Genomic DNA, 20,014 nt, shown 5'->3' on the forward strand with positions numbered 1-20,014 from the left:
GAATGCAGCATCTAATTCTCCATATGGTACGTAGATGCTACATTCTTCATATGGTAGTTGAAAACTAGGAAGCTATAGCAGATGATAGAGCTGAACTCAAGATGCCAAGAGCTCATTCCCTCAACTTCCACTGGAGTAATTACACTATAGAAGAGATACCATTTCAAAGTCGAAACTCAATTGAGGAAGTTCTATGTATGATAAAACATACTCATTCATGCTTAAGAATTTTATTTTTCAGTACTCATCTAGTATTAGATATCATGCAGAAACCTCCATGGAAACCTCCATGAAGGAACATGGGATTGTGTATATATGTGTCCTTCATAAGGAACTGACCCAATGTCACTCACAAGTGCTTCCAGGTTCAAGGGGATTATGCATCACTGCATTTCCTCCAAAAGAACATGAAGGACTGAACAACACCGCTGCTCTGTGATATTCCTGGCTTCTCATGGACGTTTGGATGTTCATATTGGCACAGTACTCAGAGCTTTTTGTTGACTAGTGACTGGGGAGATTTTCTCGAGAAGTATAACCTGAAAGAGAAAGATACGGTAATAATTTACCGATGCTGGTGCCAAAGGGATGCATCCATGAGAAACTTCTACGTAATAAATGGGCTGTAAACTATATTGCTACTGGCGGAAGCCTGGTTGCTCATAAGAGGTGAAAAAGAGAGGATTTAAGCTGTTTGGTTTGAGTTGTTCAGGCTTCAATTTGATGTCAGCGTCTGGTAAATCATTGATTCGATCTCAATTCATTTTTCTCTCTTTTCAATCAAAAATCTGTGTTTAGCCTTTCTTCCATAGATATTGCTAGTATATGTACAAACTAGCAGTATACAATCACGATTGATCGACATGAAAGTGGGTTTGAGATTTGAGTGGCTAACACACCATACGAGTCTCTCCTTAATATAGGGCATTAGGGCTTGGCTGTTTGATCATAAAGTTATATTTCATTGGCTATTTCATGACTCAAGTGCATGAATCACTTTTATTATGTTACTGAAATAGATGTTACCAAATTGTTTTTTCCTCCAAGTTAAAAAGTTACCAATTGTGCCAATCGATATGCATAGTTTTTACATGGTCAAACCTGTAGTGTCTAAATTAATTGAAATCATTAATTTATTGAATATCGACACGGAAGCAAATCACCTGTACCTAAATAGCATGTGCCAACCCCGTGCCTCCAATGATATTTAGCCACCTGTCAGCTAACTTAACACACTCTAACTCTGTTAACTATGTTCATACACAATTCTTAGACCAAGACAAACGCATTCAAACCATGACTATACACAACACAAGGAGACAAACAGAGATTCTATCTAATATCTATTCCATCAAACCCATTAAATCTGCAAATCTGTCGCCCTCGCCTTATTACCCATCTGCAAATCTAATTCTTCTCACCAGATTTGTCACACTCATCATCTAAAAATTGCCAATTCCCAATTGCAACAGCAAAACCCAATCTCTTAGGCTGCTATTTCCATTTTCCTCATTTCGGAAACCACCTACTTCATTTATTCTGTCTCTCTCCTCTGCTCGGATTGACATCGCCGGCGACTCTGCTATTCACACCCTGGCCCTCCCAAATGATCAAACCTTTCCTCTGAATCTCTCATATCCTTCAGGATAGCATCGTCGAACTTGAACTACAGCGAAGGATAGAAAATTTCATCAAAATTTTATACCTGGGTTCAGAAGAAAAAATCAACCCAGAAAAAAAATTTGAAAACTTCAGTTGGTTGTTTTTGTCTTTTTTGTTTGTGGATCAATAACAGAGCCTAGACGGTGTTATTCTGATTTTAGTTAATGGCCAGATGTCAAAAGGACATTGCTGGCACAGGGTTGGCACACAGAATTTGGGTACAGGTGATATGAATCCTATGGACACAGCTTAACTTCCTTAATAACCATGATTTTTTCACTAAGAAATCATTAGTTCGATAATTTACCACTTAAGATATAATCTTGCACCAGAAATATCCAGTGAAGTATCTGCTGATCATGTCTTTCAAAGTCTGCTTCGACAAAGTAAACTAAACATCTTTCCAGCGAATTTACCTATTTACTAAAGCTTGGTCTACTGTTTATATCTACTGTTTATAAGTTGCTCGCTCGAAGTTGCTCGAAGTTAATAGCACAGGTTAAGGTGTAAATGTGTTTTTATGTTAATTAATAATAAATGTGTTTTTATGTGATGACCATTTTATCCCTGTTGTGTTTTGAAAACCATAGCAGATGTCGACAAATCCTAAATAAACTGTGAATGATCGAGAACGATCTGGACGCCCGATTAAGCACCGACCTTCTTCAAAACGCATGGTACACTAGAAGAGATTCTAGAAGAACCCAGACCGAAAAGAGAGTGAGAAAAACCCAGACAGAAGAGATAGTCTAGAAACCCAGACAGAAGAGAAAGTGATGATAGAGAAAAGAAGAGAGCAGAAGAAACAGGGCGGAAGAAAGTGAAAGAGAAAAGAGAGCAAGCGCCCAATTCAGATCCGAGCAGCCAAACTCAGAGCAAAAATTTTGTATGTTTGTTCCCGGCAAATTTCGTTTTTTACTCCAGGTGCTCTTTCTTACTTTGGCATTTCAGGTCTTTGCTAATTCAATTAAGCAGAGAAAGACTATCGATTTCCTCTATCCAGTGTTTTCAGTATTATCCTTTATACTTCAACTTTAAGCTTTTCCGCGGCAAAAAGCTACATCTCCCAATCTCTGTGTCGGGTTTTTGTTTGAATTCGTTTTTCTTGATTTCGATTGCAGTGGTAGCAGGTTGTTCTGTGGTTCTTTTTCGAGTCCAGTACCCCTCAGTTTAAGGGAATTGGTGAACTAAAGAAGTTAGCTGAATTGGGCAAGAGTTTAAGGGAAGAAAATTTTGGATATCCTTGGTTGGTCTCCTGCCTTTACTCATTTGGTATGCCTCATTCTTTTTTTTTTTTTTTTTCTGCGTTTGTACTGTTGTGGGTTTGGTTTTGATTTTCTTTTCTGTTTGTTTTAATTTGATTAGGGTTTGGTACGTTCTACTGTATATGTGTTTTCAGATTGAGCTAGGACTCTACTATATATTGTGATTACTCAGATAGAGAGAGAGAAAGAGAGAGGCAATAGCGGTCAAATTTATAACATGGTTATATTGAAACCTATAGGCTGTATGCAACGAATAGATGAATATATGCTAAACTATACAGGTTGCATAAGGAATGTCCTCCAACAATTCTCTACTCATGGAATCTGAATTTTTTGTTTTTTTTTCATTAACATCCAATAATATTATATCTCTGTTTTCATTTTGTTCTCCAGTAATGTTTAGCCTTTTTTGCTAATGAACTTGCTTTGGACTTTTGATGCCTTTCTTTTGTCAAATTGTTGATAATATGACCAAGGCTTGAATCAAAGAATATGAAACATTGAAACCTCATGAAGAATATTAGCAATCGTCCATTTTATTAAAAGTTTATGCTCCATGATATCCATTAATTGAATGAAAAGCAAGGGTAATTTGGGTTGTAAAGAAGATGAATCAAAAGCAAATTTTCGTTTTCTTTTCTAACAAAGCTTAGCTTGGTACCTTTCTTGGCAAGCTCATTTCATTTCAATAAGCACTTCTGAGTGTTGGCTTTTCGAAAAATGCATAGGTGTCTGTTTTTCAGGTTCAGAATTTTCCATACCATTAGATATATATATATATATATGGAGTATATATCTTTGGCTACAGGTATGTATCTTTGGTATCATTTGCTTCTGAGAAAAACACTAAAACTGTCATACTGGGTTGTCAAACAAAATGGAAGGATCATCAGTGACAGAAAATAAAATATGATGAGAAAAATATGCATACCAATTTTTACCATGATTAAGTATTATTGTTCAATTACAATTAGGCCATCAAAACTGTGTAAGAATTGAATCACTCTACTTTCTCCTTATCTGAGTAAGAGAAGGTGCGGTTGGTCTGGGGTTTGTTGGATTTAAAACATTCAGACAGAGAAATATAGATAGAGGGATTGTGTTTGATTATTCAAGATGAACATGGTTAACTTTTTCCTCATCTTTGGTTTGTTTTAAGTTAAGTTAAACAGTGAGTCGAATTTTGCAATTATTTTATTATTATTTTTTTCCCTCGCTTATACTTCAGGAGTAAGGGAAGGTGTCATTGGTGTGGGGTTTGTTGGATTTGAAACGTTCAAGCAGAAAAATATAGAGAGAGGAAGATACTGACAAGTCACAGTGAGTTGAGAGAAAAAAAGGATAGAGGTTTTAAGAGGCAGGTGAGTAGAATGTTGTTGGCTACTCTGCTTTGAAGTTATGTGTTCTTTTCCTGGAAACTTAGATTGGTGAAAAGCAAAATCTAAACAGACTCTCCTACTCATTTCTTCCCAATAAAGATTTTTCTTTTTTTCCCAATAAACCTTGATTTTAATTGTTCTTTTATACCCATCTACATGTTTTCGCATATAAAGTTTATAGCTTAAACAACAAGTTAGATTCTTACTTTGGACAATCCCATTTCATAAAAGTGGTGAAACCCGTTATGCAATAGAAATTTGTAAGATAACCCGTTTGACCAGAACAACAAAGACCAGTATGCAAATGAGATGATATTTGCCTAAAGTTTAGAAGAAAATTAATAAGGATTAGACACTTGGATGTGTAATTGCCAACCAGAGTGCTACAACAGTCCTACGCCTTTATGAGTGTTGCATAGTGCTATGTTTATATTTTCATTTTTGATTTCTTCCATCGTTGATTCATCTTTATTATCTTTACATATTGTGATTAATTCTTCAATTATGACCCTTCTCACAGAAATGCATCGTAGAAATCAGAAGTTCTCAAGGAAAAGATTTTTCCAGGATTTACAAAAAGAAGAAACATCAGCTTCTAAAACTTCTGATGGTGAACATGGACACACAAAAGAACAATTGGAAGCTGGAAAGAATGCCCTTGAAGAAAATACTGATAACAGTATGTTCAGCTTTTATATAAATTCATATAAATCTAAATAGACAGATAGATTAGTACATTAACATGATTACTATATTAATGTAATTATGAAAAATATATATATATATTTCCATGGCTTATTTTTTATATATTGTAATTCACTATTCAATTGTGACACATCTCACAGAATTGCAGCTTAAAAGTCGAAAGTCTGCAAGGAAGAGATTTTTTCAAAATATGAAAATCCCAATTGCTTCGGAAACTTCCATGAACAAAGATAATGAAGCTGATGCTGAACGATCAACAATTTTTGGAAGTATACCAGGTGAGAATAAACATAGCATATGTTATTCATAAAAAGTTTACTTGAAATCTATTTTTGGATACTTGAGAGAGGTAGGTAGTTTGAGATTTTAGCCTTCCTTAGAGTCAATGACCATCCTTATTGTAGAATAATCCTTAAAAAATTAACATGGACTTAAAAGGGTTTGATTTGGTCAAATAATGCAAGTGTATGCAATGAGCTATCAAATGATTAGTATATGTGTTCCTCATAATTTTCCTCACAATTGGAAGCTGTAAAGAATGGACTTGAAGAAAATACAAAAAACAGTATGTTGAGCTTTATATAAATGCAAATTATACGAGTTCATTTACCCTTTACACTGCTTGCTTTTGTATATTGTAATTGTAATCGACTATTAAGTTGTCATACATTTGACAGAATTGCAGCTTACAAGTCGAACATCCGCAAGGAAGAGATTTTTTGAGAACTTGGAAATCCCAGGTGCTTCAGAAACTTCCATAAACATAGATAATGAAATTGATGCTGATAGTGAATCTACAAGGAGCTTATACAAAATAGAGAGAGCACCAATTTATGGAAGTATACCAGGTGAGAATAAAAATAGCATATGTTATTCATAAAAGGTCTACCATACGCTTACAATGTGTTTTTGAACACTTAAATTGTGAAATTAAAATAGCATATGTTATTCATAAAAGATTTTAACATAAGTGTATGTCTTTATATAAATTGCAGTGCAAAATGCAAATGGGAATTTGTGTTCATTTGAGAATCCGTCTCCATTCGGCCAAGCATATTATCAAAGGCAGAAACAAGATTATGCATCCAGAGCAAGAAAAAAACAAGGTTATCTATTTACTATATTTTTTTATACATTTAATTTAATATATATTTTCCCTCGCCTACAGTAAAATAGACATGGTAAATCTAATTGAAAATTGCAATTGTAGGTGTCATTACAAAGTACAAAGATTTTGGAGACAATACATTCCAGTGTGTTCATTGCGGTGCTTATTATTGGCAAAATGAGAAGAACATGCGTGGAATCTACACTGGTTGTTGCAGAGGAGGACGAGTGAAGTTACCACCACCAAATACAACTCCACCTTTTCTTGAAAATCTATTAAATTTGAACAATAATTTTCGAGACAACATACGACTTTATAATTCGATGTTTACTTTTACTTCAATGGGTGCTAATATTGAAAAACATATAAATGATGGATCAGGACCTTATGTTTTCAAAATATGCGGACAAGTTCATCACTTAATGGGTTCTATTTTACCTATTAATGGCCAACCACCTAAATATGCGCAGTTGTATGTTTATGACACTCGAAATGAAGTTTCGAATCGCATAAATGCTTTGCGTCCAAATAAAAAACAAAGAATTGATCCAAATATTGTAAAAGGACTTATAGAAATGTTTGACGAAATTAATGAATTGGCTAAACTATTTCGAAATATTAGAGATAAATTTGAAGATAATTCTTTACCTTCATTTAATATGACTTTTTTAAGTCGAGGACCATCTGATAGTCGGCAATACGAAGAACCAACAAATGAGGAAATAGCTGGTCTGGTTATTGGTGACATTGGTGAATTTCATTCTGATAGAGATATTATTGTACAATCTAATGATGGATTTTTAAGGCGTATTTCTAAAATACATCCAAAATATATGTCATTACAATATCCTTTACTTTTCCCATATGGTGAAGATGGATATAAGATCAGCTTAAAATTGATACCAACTTCAGGAAATGAAGACAATGAAGGCAAAAGAATGTCAATGGGTAATTACATTGCATATCAAATTCATGATAGAAATAATAAAATGAATACTCTTTTAAAGGGTGGAAGATTATTTCAACAATATTTAGTCGATGCGTATGCAACTGTTGAAGAAAATCGTTTAGATTACATCAGAAAAAATCAAGATAAATTCAGAATAGAAAAGAAAATGGATATATTTGCTGCTGCTTCATCTGGAATTACTGAAAGTCGTGATGTCGGACAAAGAATCATTCTTCCAAGTTCTCATACTGGCAGCCCTCGAGACATGATTAACAATTATCAAGATGCGATGGCAATTTGCAGACAATATGGCAATCCAGATCTATTTATAACTTTTACTTGCAATCCTAAATGGCCAGAAATAACAAGATACTTTAAAAACAATCATGGATATAAACAAGAAGATAGACCTGATATTACTTCAAGAATTTTCCAAATGAAGTTGGAGGATATGATTACATATATTAAATCAGGAGAGCCTTTTGGAGAAGTTGAAGCAAATGTATGCACAGTTGAATTCCAAAAAAGAGGACTTCCTCATGCTCATATGTTGTTTTGGTTGAAAAAAGCATACAAATGTTATACAGCGAGTGATGTAGATTCTATTATTTCCGCTGAACTTCCTGATAAAAATGTTGATTCACTTCTTTTCGAAATTGTTAGTCAATTCATGATTCATGGACCTTGCGGACCAATAAACTTAAAATCTCCTTGCATGCGAGATGGAAAATGTTCCAAATTTTTCCCAAAGTCTTACATTGTTGATACCATATTTGAGGGAATTAAACCCCCCGTATATAGAAGACGTGATGACAAAACAAAATTTGTGTTAATAAATGGAGTTCCTATTGGAAACAATTTTGTTGTGCCTTATAATTCTAAGTTATTATTAAGATACAATGCTCATATTAATGTTGAATCATGTTCGCAATCAATGTTAATCAAATATTTGTTCAAATACATTAATAAAGGTCCGGACAGAGCTCGAATTTTGTTAAGCGAGAATAAAAATGACGAGATTCAAACTTATCTTAACTGTCGCTATTTAAGTCCCCACGAATCTATATGGAGATTGTTTGAATATTCAATTCACTCGAGATATCCAGCAGTACAATATTTAGTTGTTCATCTACCTTCAGAAGAAAATATTATTTTTAACGAATCTACTTCTCTTGAATCAGTCATCAAATATCAAGGCAACGATCACACTACATTAACTGGCTGGTTTGAAGTGAACAAAAAATCTAAAGACGCAAGGCAACTAACTTACGCTGAATTTCCTACTAAATATGTCTGGATTTCAAAAGATAAAAAATGGGTACCAAGACAACAATATAAAACTATAGGTAGAATGGCTCATGTACATCCCTCAAGAGGTGAAGTGTATTTCATGAGAATGTTATTAACTGTTCAAAGAGGCTGCACAAGTTATGATTCGATAAAAACGATTAATGGTGTGAAATATTCTTCTTATCAAGAAGCATGTCAAGCGTTAGGTTTATTAGGAGATGATAAAGAATGGAACGATGCATTAACAAATTCCTCACATTTTGCTACAGCACCAGAAATGCGTCGATTATTTACAACAATAATTATATATTGTGAAGTTGCAAATCCACAAAAATTGTTGGATACACATTGGTTAAATATGTGTGATGATATTATATATAAAACACGAACAGAATTTAGAGATCCAGATTTAATCATACCTGAACCTGAATTGAAAAATAGTCTTTTATTTGAGTTAGAAAAATTATTTAAGATATCATCTAATTCGTTACAAAATTTTAATTTGCCAATGCCAGATGCAAATAAAATATCAGAACTTAACAATAGATTATTAAAAGAAGAACTCAATTATGACGTACAACTATTAAGACATCAACATGATAATATTATAAGCAAACTAAATGCATGTCAAAAAATCGTGTATGATTATGTTATAGAAACAGTCGAACAAAAAAATTCTAGAACTGTTTTTGTTCATGGTAGTGGTGGAACTGGAAAAACATTTTTATGGCATGCAATAACTAGCAAAATAAGATCCGAAGGAAAAATAGTTTTGACTGTTGCTTCTTCTGGAATTGCATCATTGTTACTTCCAAATGGTAGAACTGCACATTCCCGTTTTAAAATACCACTTAAAGTAACTGATCATCCGATGTGTCCAATAAGCAAAGGAACCCAACTCGCAGAACTTCTTAAAAAAACAGATTTAATTATTTGGGATGAAGCTCCGATGTGTAATAAATATTGTTTTGAATCATTAGATAATTCTCTTCGAGATATTTTATCACAAAAAAACACACCATTTGGTGGAAAACCAATTTTGCTAGGTGGAGATTTTAGACAAATATTACCAGTTGTTGAAGAAGGAACTAAAGAAAAAATCATTGAAGCTACATTAAACCAATCATACCTTTGGTCCTCATTTAAGATATTTAAGTTAACAGAAAATATGAGATTATTAAAAAGTGGTTTAACTGATTATGAAAAAAGAGATATTTCGGATTTTGCAAATTGGATGTTACAAATTGGTGAAGGACGAATACATTCAATTCAAGATACAGGTGATAAAGACATATCATGGATCGAAATTCCAAATTATTTACTAATAAGTTCTTATACAGATCCTATAGAATCAATTTTTATGACCACTTATCCTCATTTTACTATTTACTACAATAATAATGATTATTTAAGAGAACGTGCAATAGTTACACCACGAAATTTAACTGTTCGTAATATAAATAATTACGCTATAAATTTATTACCCGGTGATAAAACTACATATTATAGTTATGACACAATCTTATCAGACTCTGGTAGTAATGAAAACATTAACCTTTTATACCCTACAGAATTTTTAAATCAACTTGAGTTTAGTGGATTACCAACACACGAATTAATTTTAAAAGTTGGCATGCCAATAATGTTATTAAGAAATCTAAATCAAGCATGTGGTTTATGTAATGGCACAAGATTGATAGTAACAAGATTATTTGATAAACTAATAGAAGCAGAAATATTAACAGGTAACAACATTGGACAAAAATTTTTTATACCAAGAATTGTCTTAACTACTTCTGAAAATAAATGGCCATTTAAGTTTAAACGACGTCAATTACCAGTGAAACCATGTTACGCAATGACTATCAATAAAAGTCAAGGTCAGTCACTCAATCAAGTTGGTGTATATCTTAATGAACCAGTTTTCACACATGGACAACTATATGTCGCATTATCTAGAGTTACTTCAAAACATAGTCTGAAAATCTTAATAAATAACAATAATGAAATATCAAATAAGTATACAAAGAATATAGTCTATAAAGATGTTTTACAAAATTTATAAATTTAAATTTATAATAGCTTTTTACGTTACACAAGAAAAAATCAAAGCATGAAACATATGGTCATTCTTTTTTAAAACAAAGAATATACTCTTTTTTAAAGCATGAAACATATGGTCATTGTTTTAACAAATAAAACAAATATCCATGTACTTCATAGAATTTAAATACATGAAGTCTGAAGATACCAATTCCAGTCCTATTTTGACCAAAAACGAACAAAAAAAAAAAAAAAGACAATCCTTATCTTAAACAGTGTTTAGAAACTTCAAGGTCTCTATTACTTTATAAACCAACGAGTTGGTCATCCATTTGCCTTCCAAAAACGTCGCCGTCGTCCTCATAAAAACTTCGGTAAGATTCCACAACACATACATCAATTTCTCAATCTACACAATATCTAGATTATTATTATCAATGATAAAATCAAAAATCACCTCATACTGTTGATTAGTTGAATTTCCCCCAACCAATCACCTCAAGTCTTTCGTATCCGTAGGTTTCAATCAAAGGTTCTGGGAGTTGATCTCTACTTTACAGTTCTCTGTTCTTCTCCTTCTACTTCATTCAAAGGTACACCTTTTTACTCCTTTTCTTTTTACCTTTGCAGCTATGTTTCGCCTTTCCTTGATTTATTTGCTAATTACTTATTTAGTTTTAATGCGTTTTGGTAAAACTAATTAGTTTCTGTGTAAAAACAGGATGAACTGTGTTTTTGGTTACTTCGATTATTAATTCAATCTTATGAATTCTTTTGCTTTTTTCTTAACTTGCAGGTCCGAGTTAACAGTGTTAGGAATTCATTCCTCTATTTAAATTCTTTGGAGTTACTAACGAGATAACTCTTACTCAGATTGTCCTCTGTCAAATATTCTTTCATTTTGCCAACAGTTCGTTTTATTACCTAAGCATTGATTACTTCATCCATGATTTAAAGTACACTTTAACGACAACTAATGATTCCTATGGGTGCTTTCAGGTTTGGACCTGGGAAGATTGAGAACATATACTGATGGTAGTTTTGAATTGTTCTTACATTACTTCTTAAAATACTTATAACAGAAAGTAATAACTAATAATATATTCTAATGATTTTGGTTTGATTAATATGTTCCTGTAACCACTCTCAGGCACCAGAAAACAAAAAAGCGACACCAATTCGCAGTATAAAAGCCCACCAGCTCAATTACAAGATCACTGTTCGTGTTGGGAGGATATGGAGACCGAAAAAATATGACAGTGAAGATTATGATGGCCTTCATTATATTCTGATTGATGAAAATGTACTTACTTTAGATTATTTGCATGCTTTTATCTCAGTTTTGACTGCTATATATTTTAAAAATAAATTCCTGAATATAACTTCTACAAACAAAATTTTAATAATTTCTCAACTCTCATATACAGCTCCATAATTTGCATCTTTTATCACATACAGGGAGATACAATTGAGGCTATCATTGAGGAAGAATACTGCGATTATGTGACTGAAAAGATGAAAGAAGGAGAAATCTATAACATTTATAAATTTCACAATAGAAGAGATCCTTTTAATATTAGAGTAACCAACCACCCCATCCAGCTTCTCTTCAACAGATACACCATATTTGAGCCAACCGGGAAAACTGTGCCTTCACCTCCAAGATATGGATTTCACCTTCTAGAATTTCATGAATTCACTGCCCAACTTGATAAACAAGATGTCTATGCAGGCAAGCCTACCTTTTCTTTCTTTTTTTTTTTTTTTTTTTTTCCTTTTTCCCCCCCTATATGCATTAAACTAACATTGTTTTTTTCCCCTTATACACAAGATATTTATGGTTGCATCAAACACATATCACATGAATGTGAAGTTTTTGTGCCTGAGAAAAAAAAGATGGTGCCTGTACGCAATATTGTTCTTGCGAACCTGAGGTATAGTATCTGCAAATCTCAACATATATCTATTGTGCATTCACACTAATTAGAATTTCAAGGAAAAACAGAAAACTAAACTTTTCCAATATCATGCAGGAGAGAAGAACTACAAGTCTCACTTTGGGGTGACATAAGAAACAAAATTGATGTGAAAGCAGTTGACGAGTTACCATCAGCAACATTTGCTGTCATCACCAGCTTAAAGGCAACAAATCTCAAAGGTAAACATCAATGAACAATAATAGTTTACACTATCAAAACCACAAGTTCTATAACTAACTACAATTCACAGGAGAAATCATAGCAAGAAGCACAAATCATACATGCATTTTCATCAACCCACATGTTGATAATGAAGAAGAATACAAAGCAGAGTAAGCTTTCTCACCACAAACTATAATAAGTTCTTATCTTTCAAAACATTCAATACAATTTGAAAAATATTGCAGGTTTTCAAAGGCAGGAGATAAAGTAAGGGTATCAAAACAGGAAATGTCACGAGGACGGGAAATGAAAACAGTGACTCAGTTATATGAACTAGATCCAAAAACTTACAAAGAATCTCAGAAGGTAAAATATAGAATACTTTTCCAATAACTTAACATGTAATTATCTTTTTCTATAATAGTTTCGCCGTAAGATCTCTACTTTGACTCTGTGTTTTCATTTTTTTTATTAACCAAATTTTATCACCTTTTCAGTAAAGTTTATGTACAATGCCTGCATGTACACATTAAATGATAGTGTGAGAAAATTCTGATTCAAACTAACATATGCTAATATGATATACCAACTTCTTTCTACTATACCAACTTATTATCCACACTGACAACACCTTATAATCACAGAATGTGACATTTCCCTGCAAAGCATCAATTGCGAGATATTTGGTGCAGAAAGGCTGGTGGTACAAACGTTGTTCATCGCGAAATTGCTTCAAAGAACTAAAAGAGAATAAAGATAGCACTGACTTAATATGCAAAGAACATGGCGTCCAAACACCTCTGCCATGGTAAGATTATACTGTATTTTTAATTCAATAAACATCCTTATCATTTATCATGATTTATATATTGATTCAATATAAACTTTACTCTTTTAGAAACCAATATACCGGATATGTGTTGTATATACAGTTTCATTTACTATTGTCATTTATCATCTAGGTACCGTGCATCTATGGTCATTCAAGATGATGAAAATGAAGCAACTGTTACACTTATGGGAGCGCAAGCGGAGCAGCTCTTTGGTTCCTCCTGTGAAAATTTACTGAACAAAACACCCCACGAAGCGCTACCACAAGAAATTCAAAACACAATTGGTCAGATCCACGTGTTTGAGTTGGGATTCAACAATTATGGTCACCTATTAGTAAAAGGCATTGTCTCAGATCAAATAATTCCAAAGCCAGCTACAGAACTGCATCCAGCTACAGAAACACCAAAGAAAATGTCTGAAAGAAAAAGAGAAATAGATGGAACTGCAAAGGCATTATTCGCATCAGAACCACAAAAGAAATCAAAAAGGTAAAAACATTATTCATTATAAAATTATTACATTTCATTTCATTTTGTAATATGGAATTACTATTGCAACTGATTAATGGGACATTACATGAACCTATATTTCCCTTTAGTTAAAACACTACAAAAAATGAAAATATGCAGTGATCTTATTTCTTATAAATTATAACATTATGATTTTTGAATTTAATAAATTCTGGATTTCCATTTAAGGTTTACACAAGTTTAAATTACACACTCACTTGATTTAAATTTAATAAATGGAACTTATTAATGATCATACCATTGCTTATGGTTCACCATTGCATTTTATTATATGTTACAAGATGATCTGCTCATAAGATTTCAAGTAATTTCTCTTTTGTCAGTTCTATGCCTCTAATTTAATACAACTTCAATTGACAGGCAAAACAATGAAGGTACATCATCCTCACCAACCAAGGAGCTGAAAAAAGACTAAACATCAATACTACAATGTATATATCCAACTCTTAGTAGGCTTGGACTGCATTTTTGGTGAAAAGCAGTTAACAAATAACTGGGGCTATATTTTTGATCATGCTGCTGCATTTTTGGTGAAAAGCAGTTAACAAATACATGGGGCTATATTTTTGATCATGCTGCTGCATTTTTGGTGAAAAGCAGTTAACAAATAGGTGGGGTTATATTTTTGATCCATACTGCCCCAGACAACACTAAATATTTTGATGTGTAGTGTTGTTCCTTATGTATAACATACAATGTATTTAAATTCTATGAAGTACATGTATTCAACTGAACCATTTCCAATTTCATAAATGTATATATACACCGCGCCAAGGCGCGGGTATCTTACTAGTTTACCTATATACTAAATGATGGTTTACTGTTTATAAACACTGTTCACATCTCATGAATAGTGCACGGACGATTTTGCCCTTATTTTTGGTGAGTGTGATTCCATTTATGTCCTCTGTTTCTAAAAAAACACAAAATTACCATTAACCCTATATATATAATTGTCTTCTATATAATTAGTTGTTGTTGTTGTGGGTTGGGAAATAACTTTTGAACTCCTATCTTTATTACCGTGTCTCAAATTTATTTATTTTTTTCATAGATCTCACAAAGGGTATTGTTATCGAAGTAATCTAAAATAGAGTAGTGTTATCATAGACCAAGATTGAGTAAGTCTATTTTCTTAATTATTGAGGTGAAACAATTTTGGTTCTATTTTAGCAACGGAATATTAATTGAAGTACATACATCTTTGATTTGGCCAAAGAAATTATCTGGTTGCAAACCAACTCCTAATTAACAAAACGTACTAAGTTAATTTAAATATCGTGTGATGAAGTACTGTGTTATATATACTAATGCAATATATTTGGTTTTTGTTTTGTTTACTTTTAATTTACTTGGTTCCTCATCTTTGGTTTTAGTTTTTATGTTAAGTTCTCATCTTTGACATTTTGAGATAAATCTCTTTAGGAGTTTGAGATAGATATTCTTTTCAGTTGCTTAATCACTTGCTTTGTGTGTGTGTGTGTTGTTTTTTTTTTTTTCCTTTTCCTTCTGTAGTATGAAATAGATCTTCAGTTTTTGGTCCTTAATTATTGTTAGTAGTAGTTTAGTTCTTTCTTTTTTTTTCTTTTTTTCCTTTTTCTATCTTTAATTTCTTATAAATCAAGTTTTCTAAAATTTCACCGATTATTATTGACCACTTGCAAAAGATTCAAGTTTTATAGTCAATTCTTGAATGATCATGCATGTCTGATTTCTTTCCAACTGTAGATTTATTCTTTAATCCTTGATTGATCTTTATTATCTTTACATATTGTGAACCCAAGCAAGGAAAAATTATCATCAAGCAAGGAGTTGAACAACAACTAAATGTCAATCACTACAGTGTTTTATCTAACTCTTAGTAAGCTAAGACTGCGTTTTTAGTGAAAAACAGTTAAACAAATATGAGCATTTTGTACAGTTAAAAATGGAGCTATATTTTCGATCATATTACTCTAGACAAGTTGTTCTGCTTTGTGCACTTATAAGACATTTACTATTTTAGGTAGGACACAACACTAGATGTTTTGTTATGTAGTATTGTTGCTTTTGTAATAGCTCTATTATTAGAATCATATGTATATGTGATATACAATGTATTGAAGTTCTATGAAGTACATATCAAAAACATTTCTATCAATCAACTGAATCATTAACCAACTTCATAAATGTACACCGCGCCAAGGGGCGGGTATCAGCTCTAGTATGGATACAATCCAACTGTAATGAAAACATAATGAACACGTTTTACAAATTGCATGAACATATGGATATACAAAAGTTCTTGTATGCACCAAGGTGCAGAACCAACTGTCAGAATGCAATCTCAGCCTTTGATTTAATCTAACTTTCTATATTCACTAACTCCAACAATGACACCGTTAACCTTAATTGGAATTCTTAAAAAAAAAAAAAAAAAAAAAAACGAATCACCAACTGAATCGGGTCGAAACGAAAACGGGCGTCCACTGCTGCAGCCGCTTTGGAAGGCAGCTTTCCTTCTATTACTACCGGAAATCGAAAAAAACCGGCCACCCTTTAATCTAGCTTTTCATCTATAGTAATTATTAGTTGGAAGAAAGAACCAATGCCTTCGCTGTGCTTCTGTGTCAACCTCTCGAATCTGGGTTTCCATATAATTTTCTTCACAACCTTATTCAACACCCCCAACACTCTATAAGTGCCAACAGATCTCAAACCTTCATCCATCTACATCCACCAAACCCAAAACACCCCAATACGAATCTCCATGACGAGGGTGGCGGCGGAGCCGCAGAGGGCACGACGGAGACGACGAGACCTTGACCTTTGAGGTCCTTGGTGGTCTCCTTGGCGATGTCTTCTCCGATCTGCTTGGAGGAGAGGCCAAGATAACCGATTTTAGGAGCGAGGAAATTGACGGCGGCGACCTCGCCTCTGATTTTGGATGCAGACCTTGATGACCTTCGAGGGGTCGAAATTGGGATGGCTGGAAAGGCTGGGTTTTTGGGGAGATCAATGTAGCTAGTTTTTTTTTTTTGGGTTTTCAGCTATGTGATGACGTTCGTTAACAAAATGTGTGGTTCCAGTGCACCGTGGCGCACTGAATCTGCTCTGGTGCATGAACACTTTTATTTTATCTCTTAGGTAGGCGTTACCATCTTTATTTTTTCTGCCAATAATTACTTTTTTTGTAAGTTATTGATTCGATAATGTGTCAATTAAGATAGACTTTGACATGGAAATAGATTGATTATAATGGATTTTCTTCTTTGATGGTATCTATCTATTATATGGGGCCCCTGTTATATATATTGTGTCTTTATTTTTACACCCAAAATTCACAAGGATTTTCTTCCATTTATGTATTGATTTTTATTTTTTAGAGTCCACTCCACTCCCAATTCATATCTATGGATTTGTGTGTTCCATTCAAGCTATTATTTTAAGCTAATTTATTCAGCTGAAAAGGTAATAGATCCCGCACAAAACCCAAATACAACAAATGGCAGGAGATTCAACTCAAAAATAAAATACCCCCAGAGTTTGGCGTGCCATCTCTCATAGTCTTCATTGAATCAAAATGAAATTCCCCAAAACATGACAACACTTTGCTGTTGTGGAATCTAATGGAGCATTCAAAGTTGAAACTTGAAACCTCTGATTCTCAGGTAAGATGGTCCCACTTCATTTCTCCACAATTTCAAAGAATTTTAATTGCTCATGTCTTCTTAAATTGTTCTTGTTTATGGGTTTGCAAATTTCGGGTTCTTCCTGCTCTCTCTCTGTTCCTTCCGGTTCGTATTTCATAATTTTCATTTCGGAGTCTCTGGAATACTTTGATTTTGATCATTAGTTTTGTTTTGTTTATATTTTCTTTCTGTTATGTTAGAACCTCCTGATCTGGGAAATTGGTTCGCTAGCTACCGATATGAATCATCTGCAATGAATTTCGATTTTTTTCGCAATGAGTTTGGTACCGGCGAGAGTGAAAGAGGAAAAGATGAAGGGAATTCATGTGGGTTTAGGGAAATTGGAAATAAAGTTGGAGTCTTCGTTCATGAGAAGGCAGATGGGGTTGTCAAATGTGGCAGGTCTTCACAAGACCAATGTTTAAGTAAGGTAGTTTGCTTCTTGTGTCCTTTTGATTTATGAGCTTTATTTCTTGAGGAACTTAATATGATCTTTCAAAAATGTGTGGTTCTGATTTGGAGTTCGACATTGTATTGGTAAGTAGTAATGAACAATTTTTCACATGTGACAAAATTTTCTTGCTCAGATTTCAGGTTCTTCGGAGTCACCGTCGTCCCTTTCAGGTATGTGTTCTTAGTTCTGATGTTATATTCCCCCAATTTACTGAAAAAATGGTCGTCTGCTGAGAAACATGTGAATAAGAAATGGAGTCCTTAAATGATACGGTACTATATGTTGAGAAAAGAGTAACAAAGTAACTGATATGTTTCTGCTTTCTTAATCTGTTAGAGCCTACGGACATCAAAAATTGGTTTTCAAGCTATGTGTACGAGTCTCCTTCATTGGGTACTACTGATGGTTTTGGAGATTCTCTTGCCAAGCAAAGTAAATGCGAGAAGGATAGGTTTTTGGTTGAAAACAGTAAGAGAGAAAATGAAGAGGAATTGAGGAATTCTAGTGTAAAGAGGAGTATTAGTAGAGAGGTTGTGGGTGAGAAGGAACAGTCAGGAGGGCTTTCGAATTGTGACAGCTCTTGGAGAGTTACTAAGCAGGCAAGGCAATCTATACCTGAGGTACTTTTTTGTGCATCTCTTTTCCTTACAGGTAAACTCTAATAACATCAATAAGTAAATCCATATTTCCATGATCTGATAGTCAGAAAGAACAATAAGATCCATATCAATGTACCAAAATCCAAGATATTGTAATAGACCTATAGTGGACCCCAATATTCTACTACTCAAGAATTCTTAAGATGAGCTTTTCACAAGCCTTCAGGTTGAAAAATCTAAGCCCCTATATCCAATCCACTATTACCCTTTTCTTCAATTGTCCAGCACCAAGTTCATCTTTCTTTTCAAGAAATATTGTATTAAACTACACAGTTTATGACATTAAAGTATCTGACACAAACTTCTTGCAAGCTCCAGGTCCTCTGGAATCACCTTCGCTTCGTGTGTATCACTTTCTTGCTACTTTAATGAATTGTTCAGCTACTCAAAAAATGTATATTAGAAATGAAATTTTTTAAATCATATTCTCTGCTTTGAGTTATCATCTAGAAACATAAGATGTGGCTTATTATTTTAAGGAAATAACATAATCTGGTCTTTTTTTCTTATCCTGGTCTATCAGAACATGTTCACATCAAAAACTGGTTTTTAAGCTATGCGTATGAGTTTCCTTCCTTGGATACATAGGATAATGATTCTGTTGGCAAAAAAAATAAATGCGAGAAGGATGGCTTTATGGTTGAAAAAAGAAAGAGTAATATTGAAGAGAATTTGGGGGATTTTAGAAAGAGTAGTGTTGGTAAAGAGGTTGTGGATGAGAAGAAACAGTCGGTAGGGCTTGCAAAATGTGACAGCTCTTGGAGAGATACCAAGCATGATAGGCAGCCTGTACATGAGGCATTCATCTTTTTTTTACCTATCCCAGAAACTTTCATTTATTCATCAAGAGTTCACAAGCTAAGTCACTAAACCCTATTCCAAGATGATCATAAATGTGTCAAACAGAACAATGCATTTTCCTTCATTGGTTGTACACCTGTCATTTCATCATGGAAACCTCAAACTTTATCAACCACCTCATGAAATTTTCAACCATTCCAATGAGTTGACTACCAATTTTTCTCTAAGATGTTGCATTAGTTCTTTTCTGAACAACTTTGCCTTGGCCTTTGCTAAGAAAAAGCTACTTTCTCTCTCAATAATTTTTGTCAGAAATCTTTTATTTTTGACTTTCAAGAGTTTGACAAAATATCATTTTTGCAGGTTCCAGGTCATTTGGATTCCTCTTCACACTTGTCAAGTTTGTAACAACTACTCATGCAGCTTTTCTTTCCCAAATTGTATGACTACTGAGAATATGATATTGGGTGTAGAATGAAATCTCCCTATATATAAACAATTTATCAAGACAAATTTGTATATC

At 33.4% G+C, this 20,014-nt stretch overlaps 2 protein-coding genes across 4 annotated transcripts; both read left to right on the forward strand.

Annotated features, from left to right (window-relative positions):
* Positions 1–4,828: 4,828 nt before the first annotated feature.
* LOC101302173 lies at positions 4,829–12,813 on the forward strand. The gene is made up of 10 exons (XM_004301695.1): positions 4,829–4,985; positions 5,152–5,289; positions 5,689–5,859; positions 6,007–6,117; positions 6,222–7,570; positions 11,552–11,704; positions 11,860–12,133; positions 12,275–12,335; positions 12,435–12,559; positions 12,788–12,813. The coding sequence occupies exons 1-10, from the start codon at positions 4,829–4,831 to the stop codon at positions 12,811–12,813; spliced, it is 2,565 nt and encodes an 854-aa protein (XP_004301743.1).
* Positions 12,814–17,242: 4,429 nt separating this feature from the next.
* Positions 17,243–20,014, forward strand: LOC101291924. 3 transcript variants are annotated; one of them, XM_004300301.1, is made up of 5 exons: positions 17,243–17,556; positions 17,778–18,007; positions 18,165–18,201; positions 18,368–18,651; positions 19,855–19,917. In XM_004300301.1, exons 2-5 carry the CDS (start codon positions 17,831–17,833, stop codon positions 19,897–19,899), a joined length of 543 nt encoding a protein of 180 aa, XP_004300349.1. In that variant the 5' UTR covers positions 17,243–17,556; positions 17,778–17,830; the 3' UTR covers positions 19,900–19,917. The 3 variants fall into 3 exon arrangements, with proteins under 3 accessions (XP_004300349.1, XP_004300348.1, XP_004300347.1); XM_004300300.1 differs by lacking the exon at positions 17,243–17,556 and having other exon boundaries at positions 17,557–18,007; positions 18,368–18,630; positions 19,855–20,014; XM_004300299.1 differs by lacking the exon at positions 17,243–17,556 and having other exon boundaries at positions 17,557–18,007.

Source organism: Fragaria vesca, linkage group LG5 (genome assembly GCF_000184155.1).
Source record: "Fragaria vesca subsp. vesca linkage group LG5, FraVesHawaii_1.0, whole genome shotgun sequence".
Taxonomy (NCBI): Eukaryota; Viridiplantae; Streptophyta; class Magnoliopsida; order Rosales; family Rosaceae; genus Fragaria; species Fragaria vesca.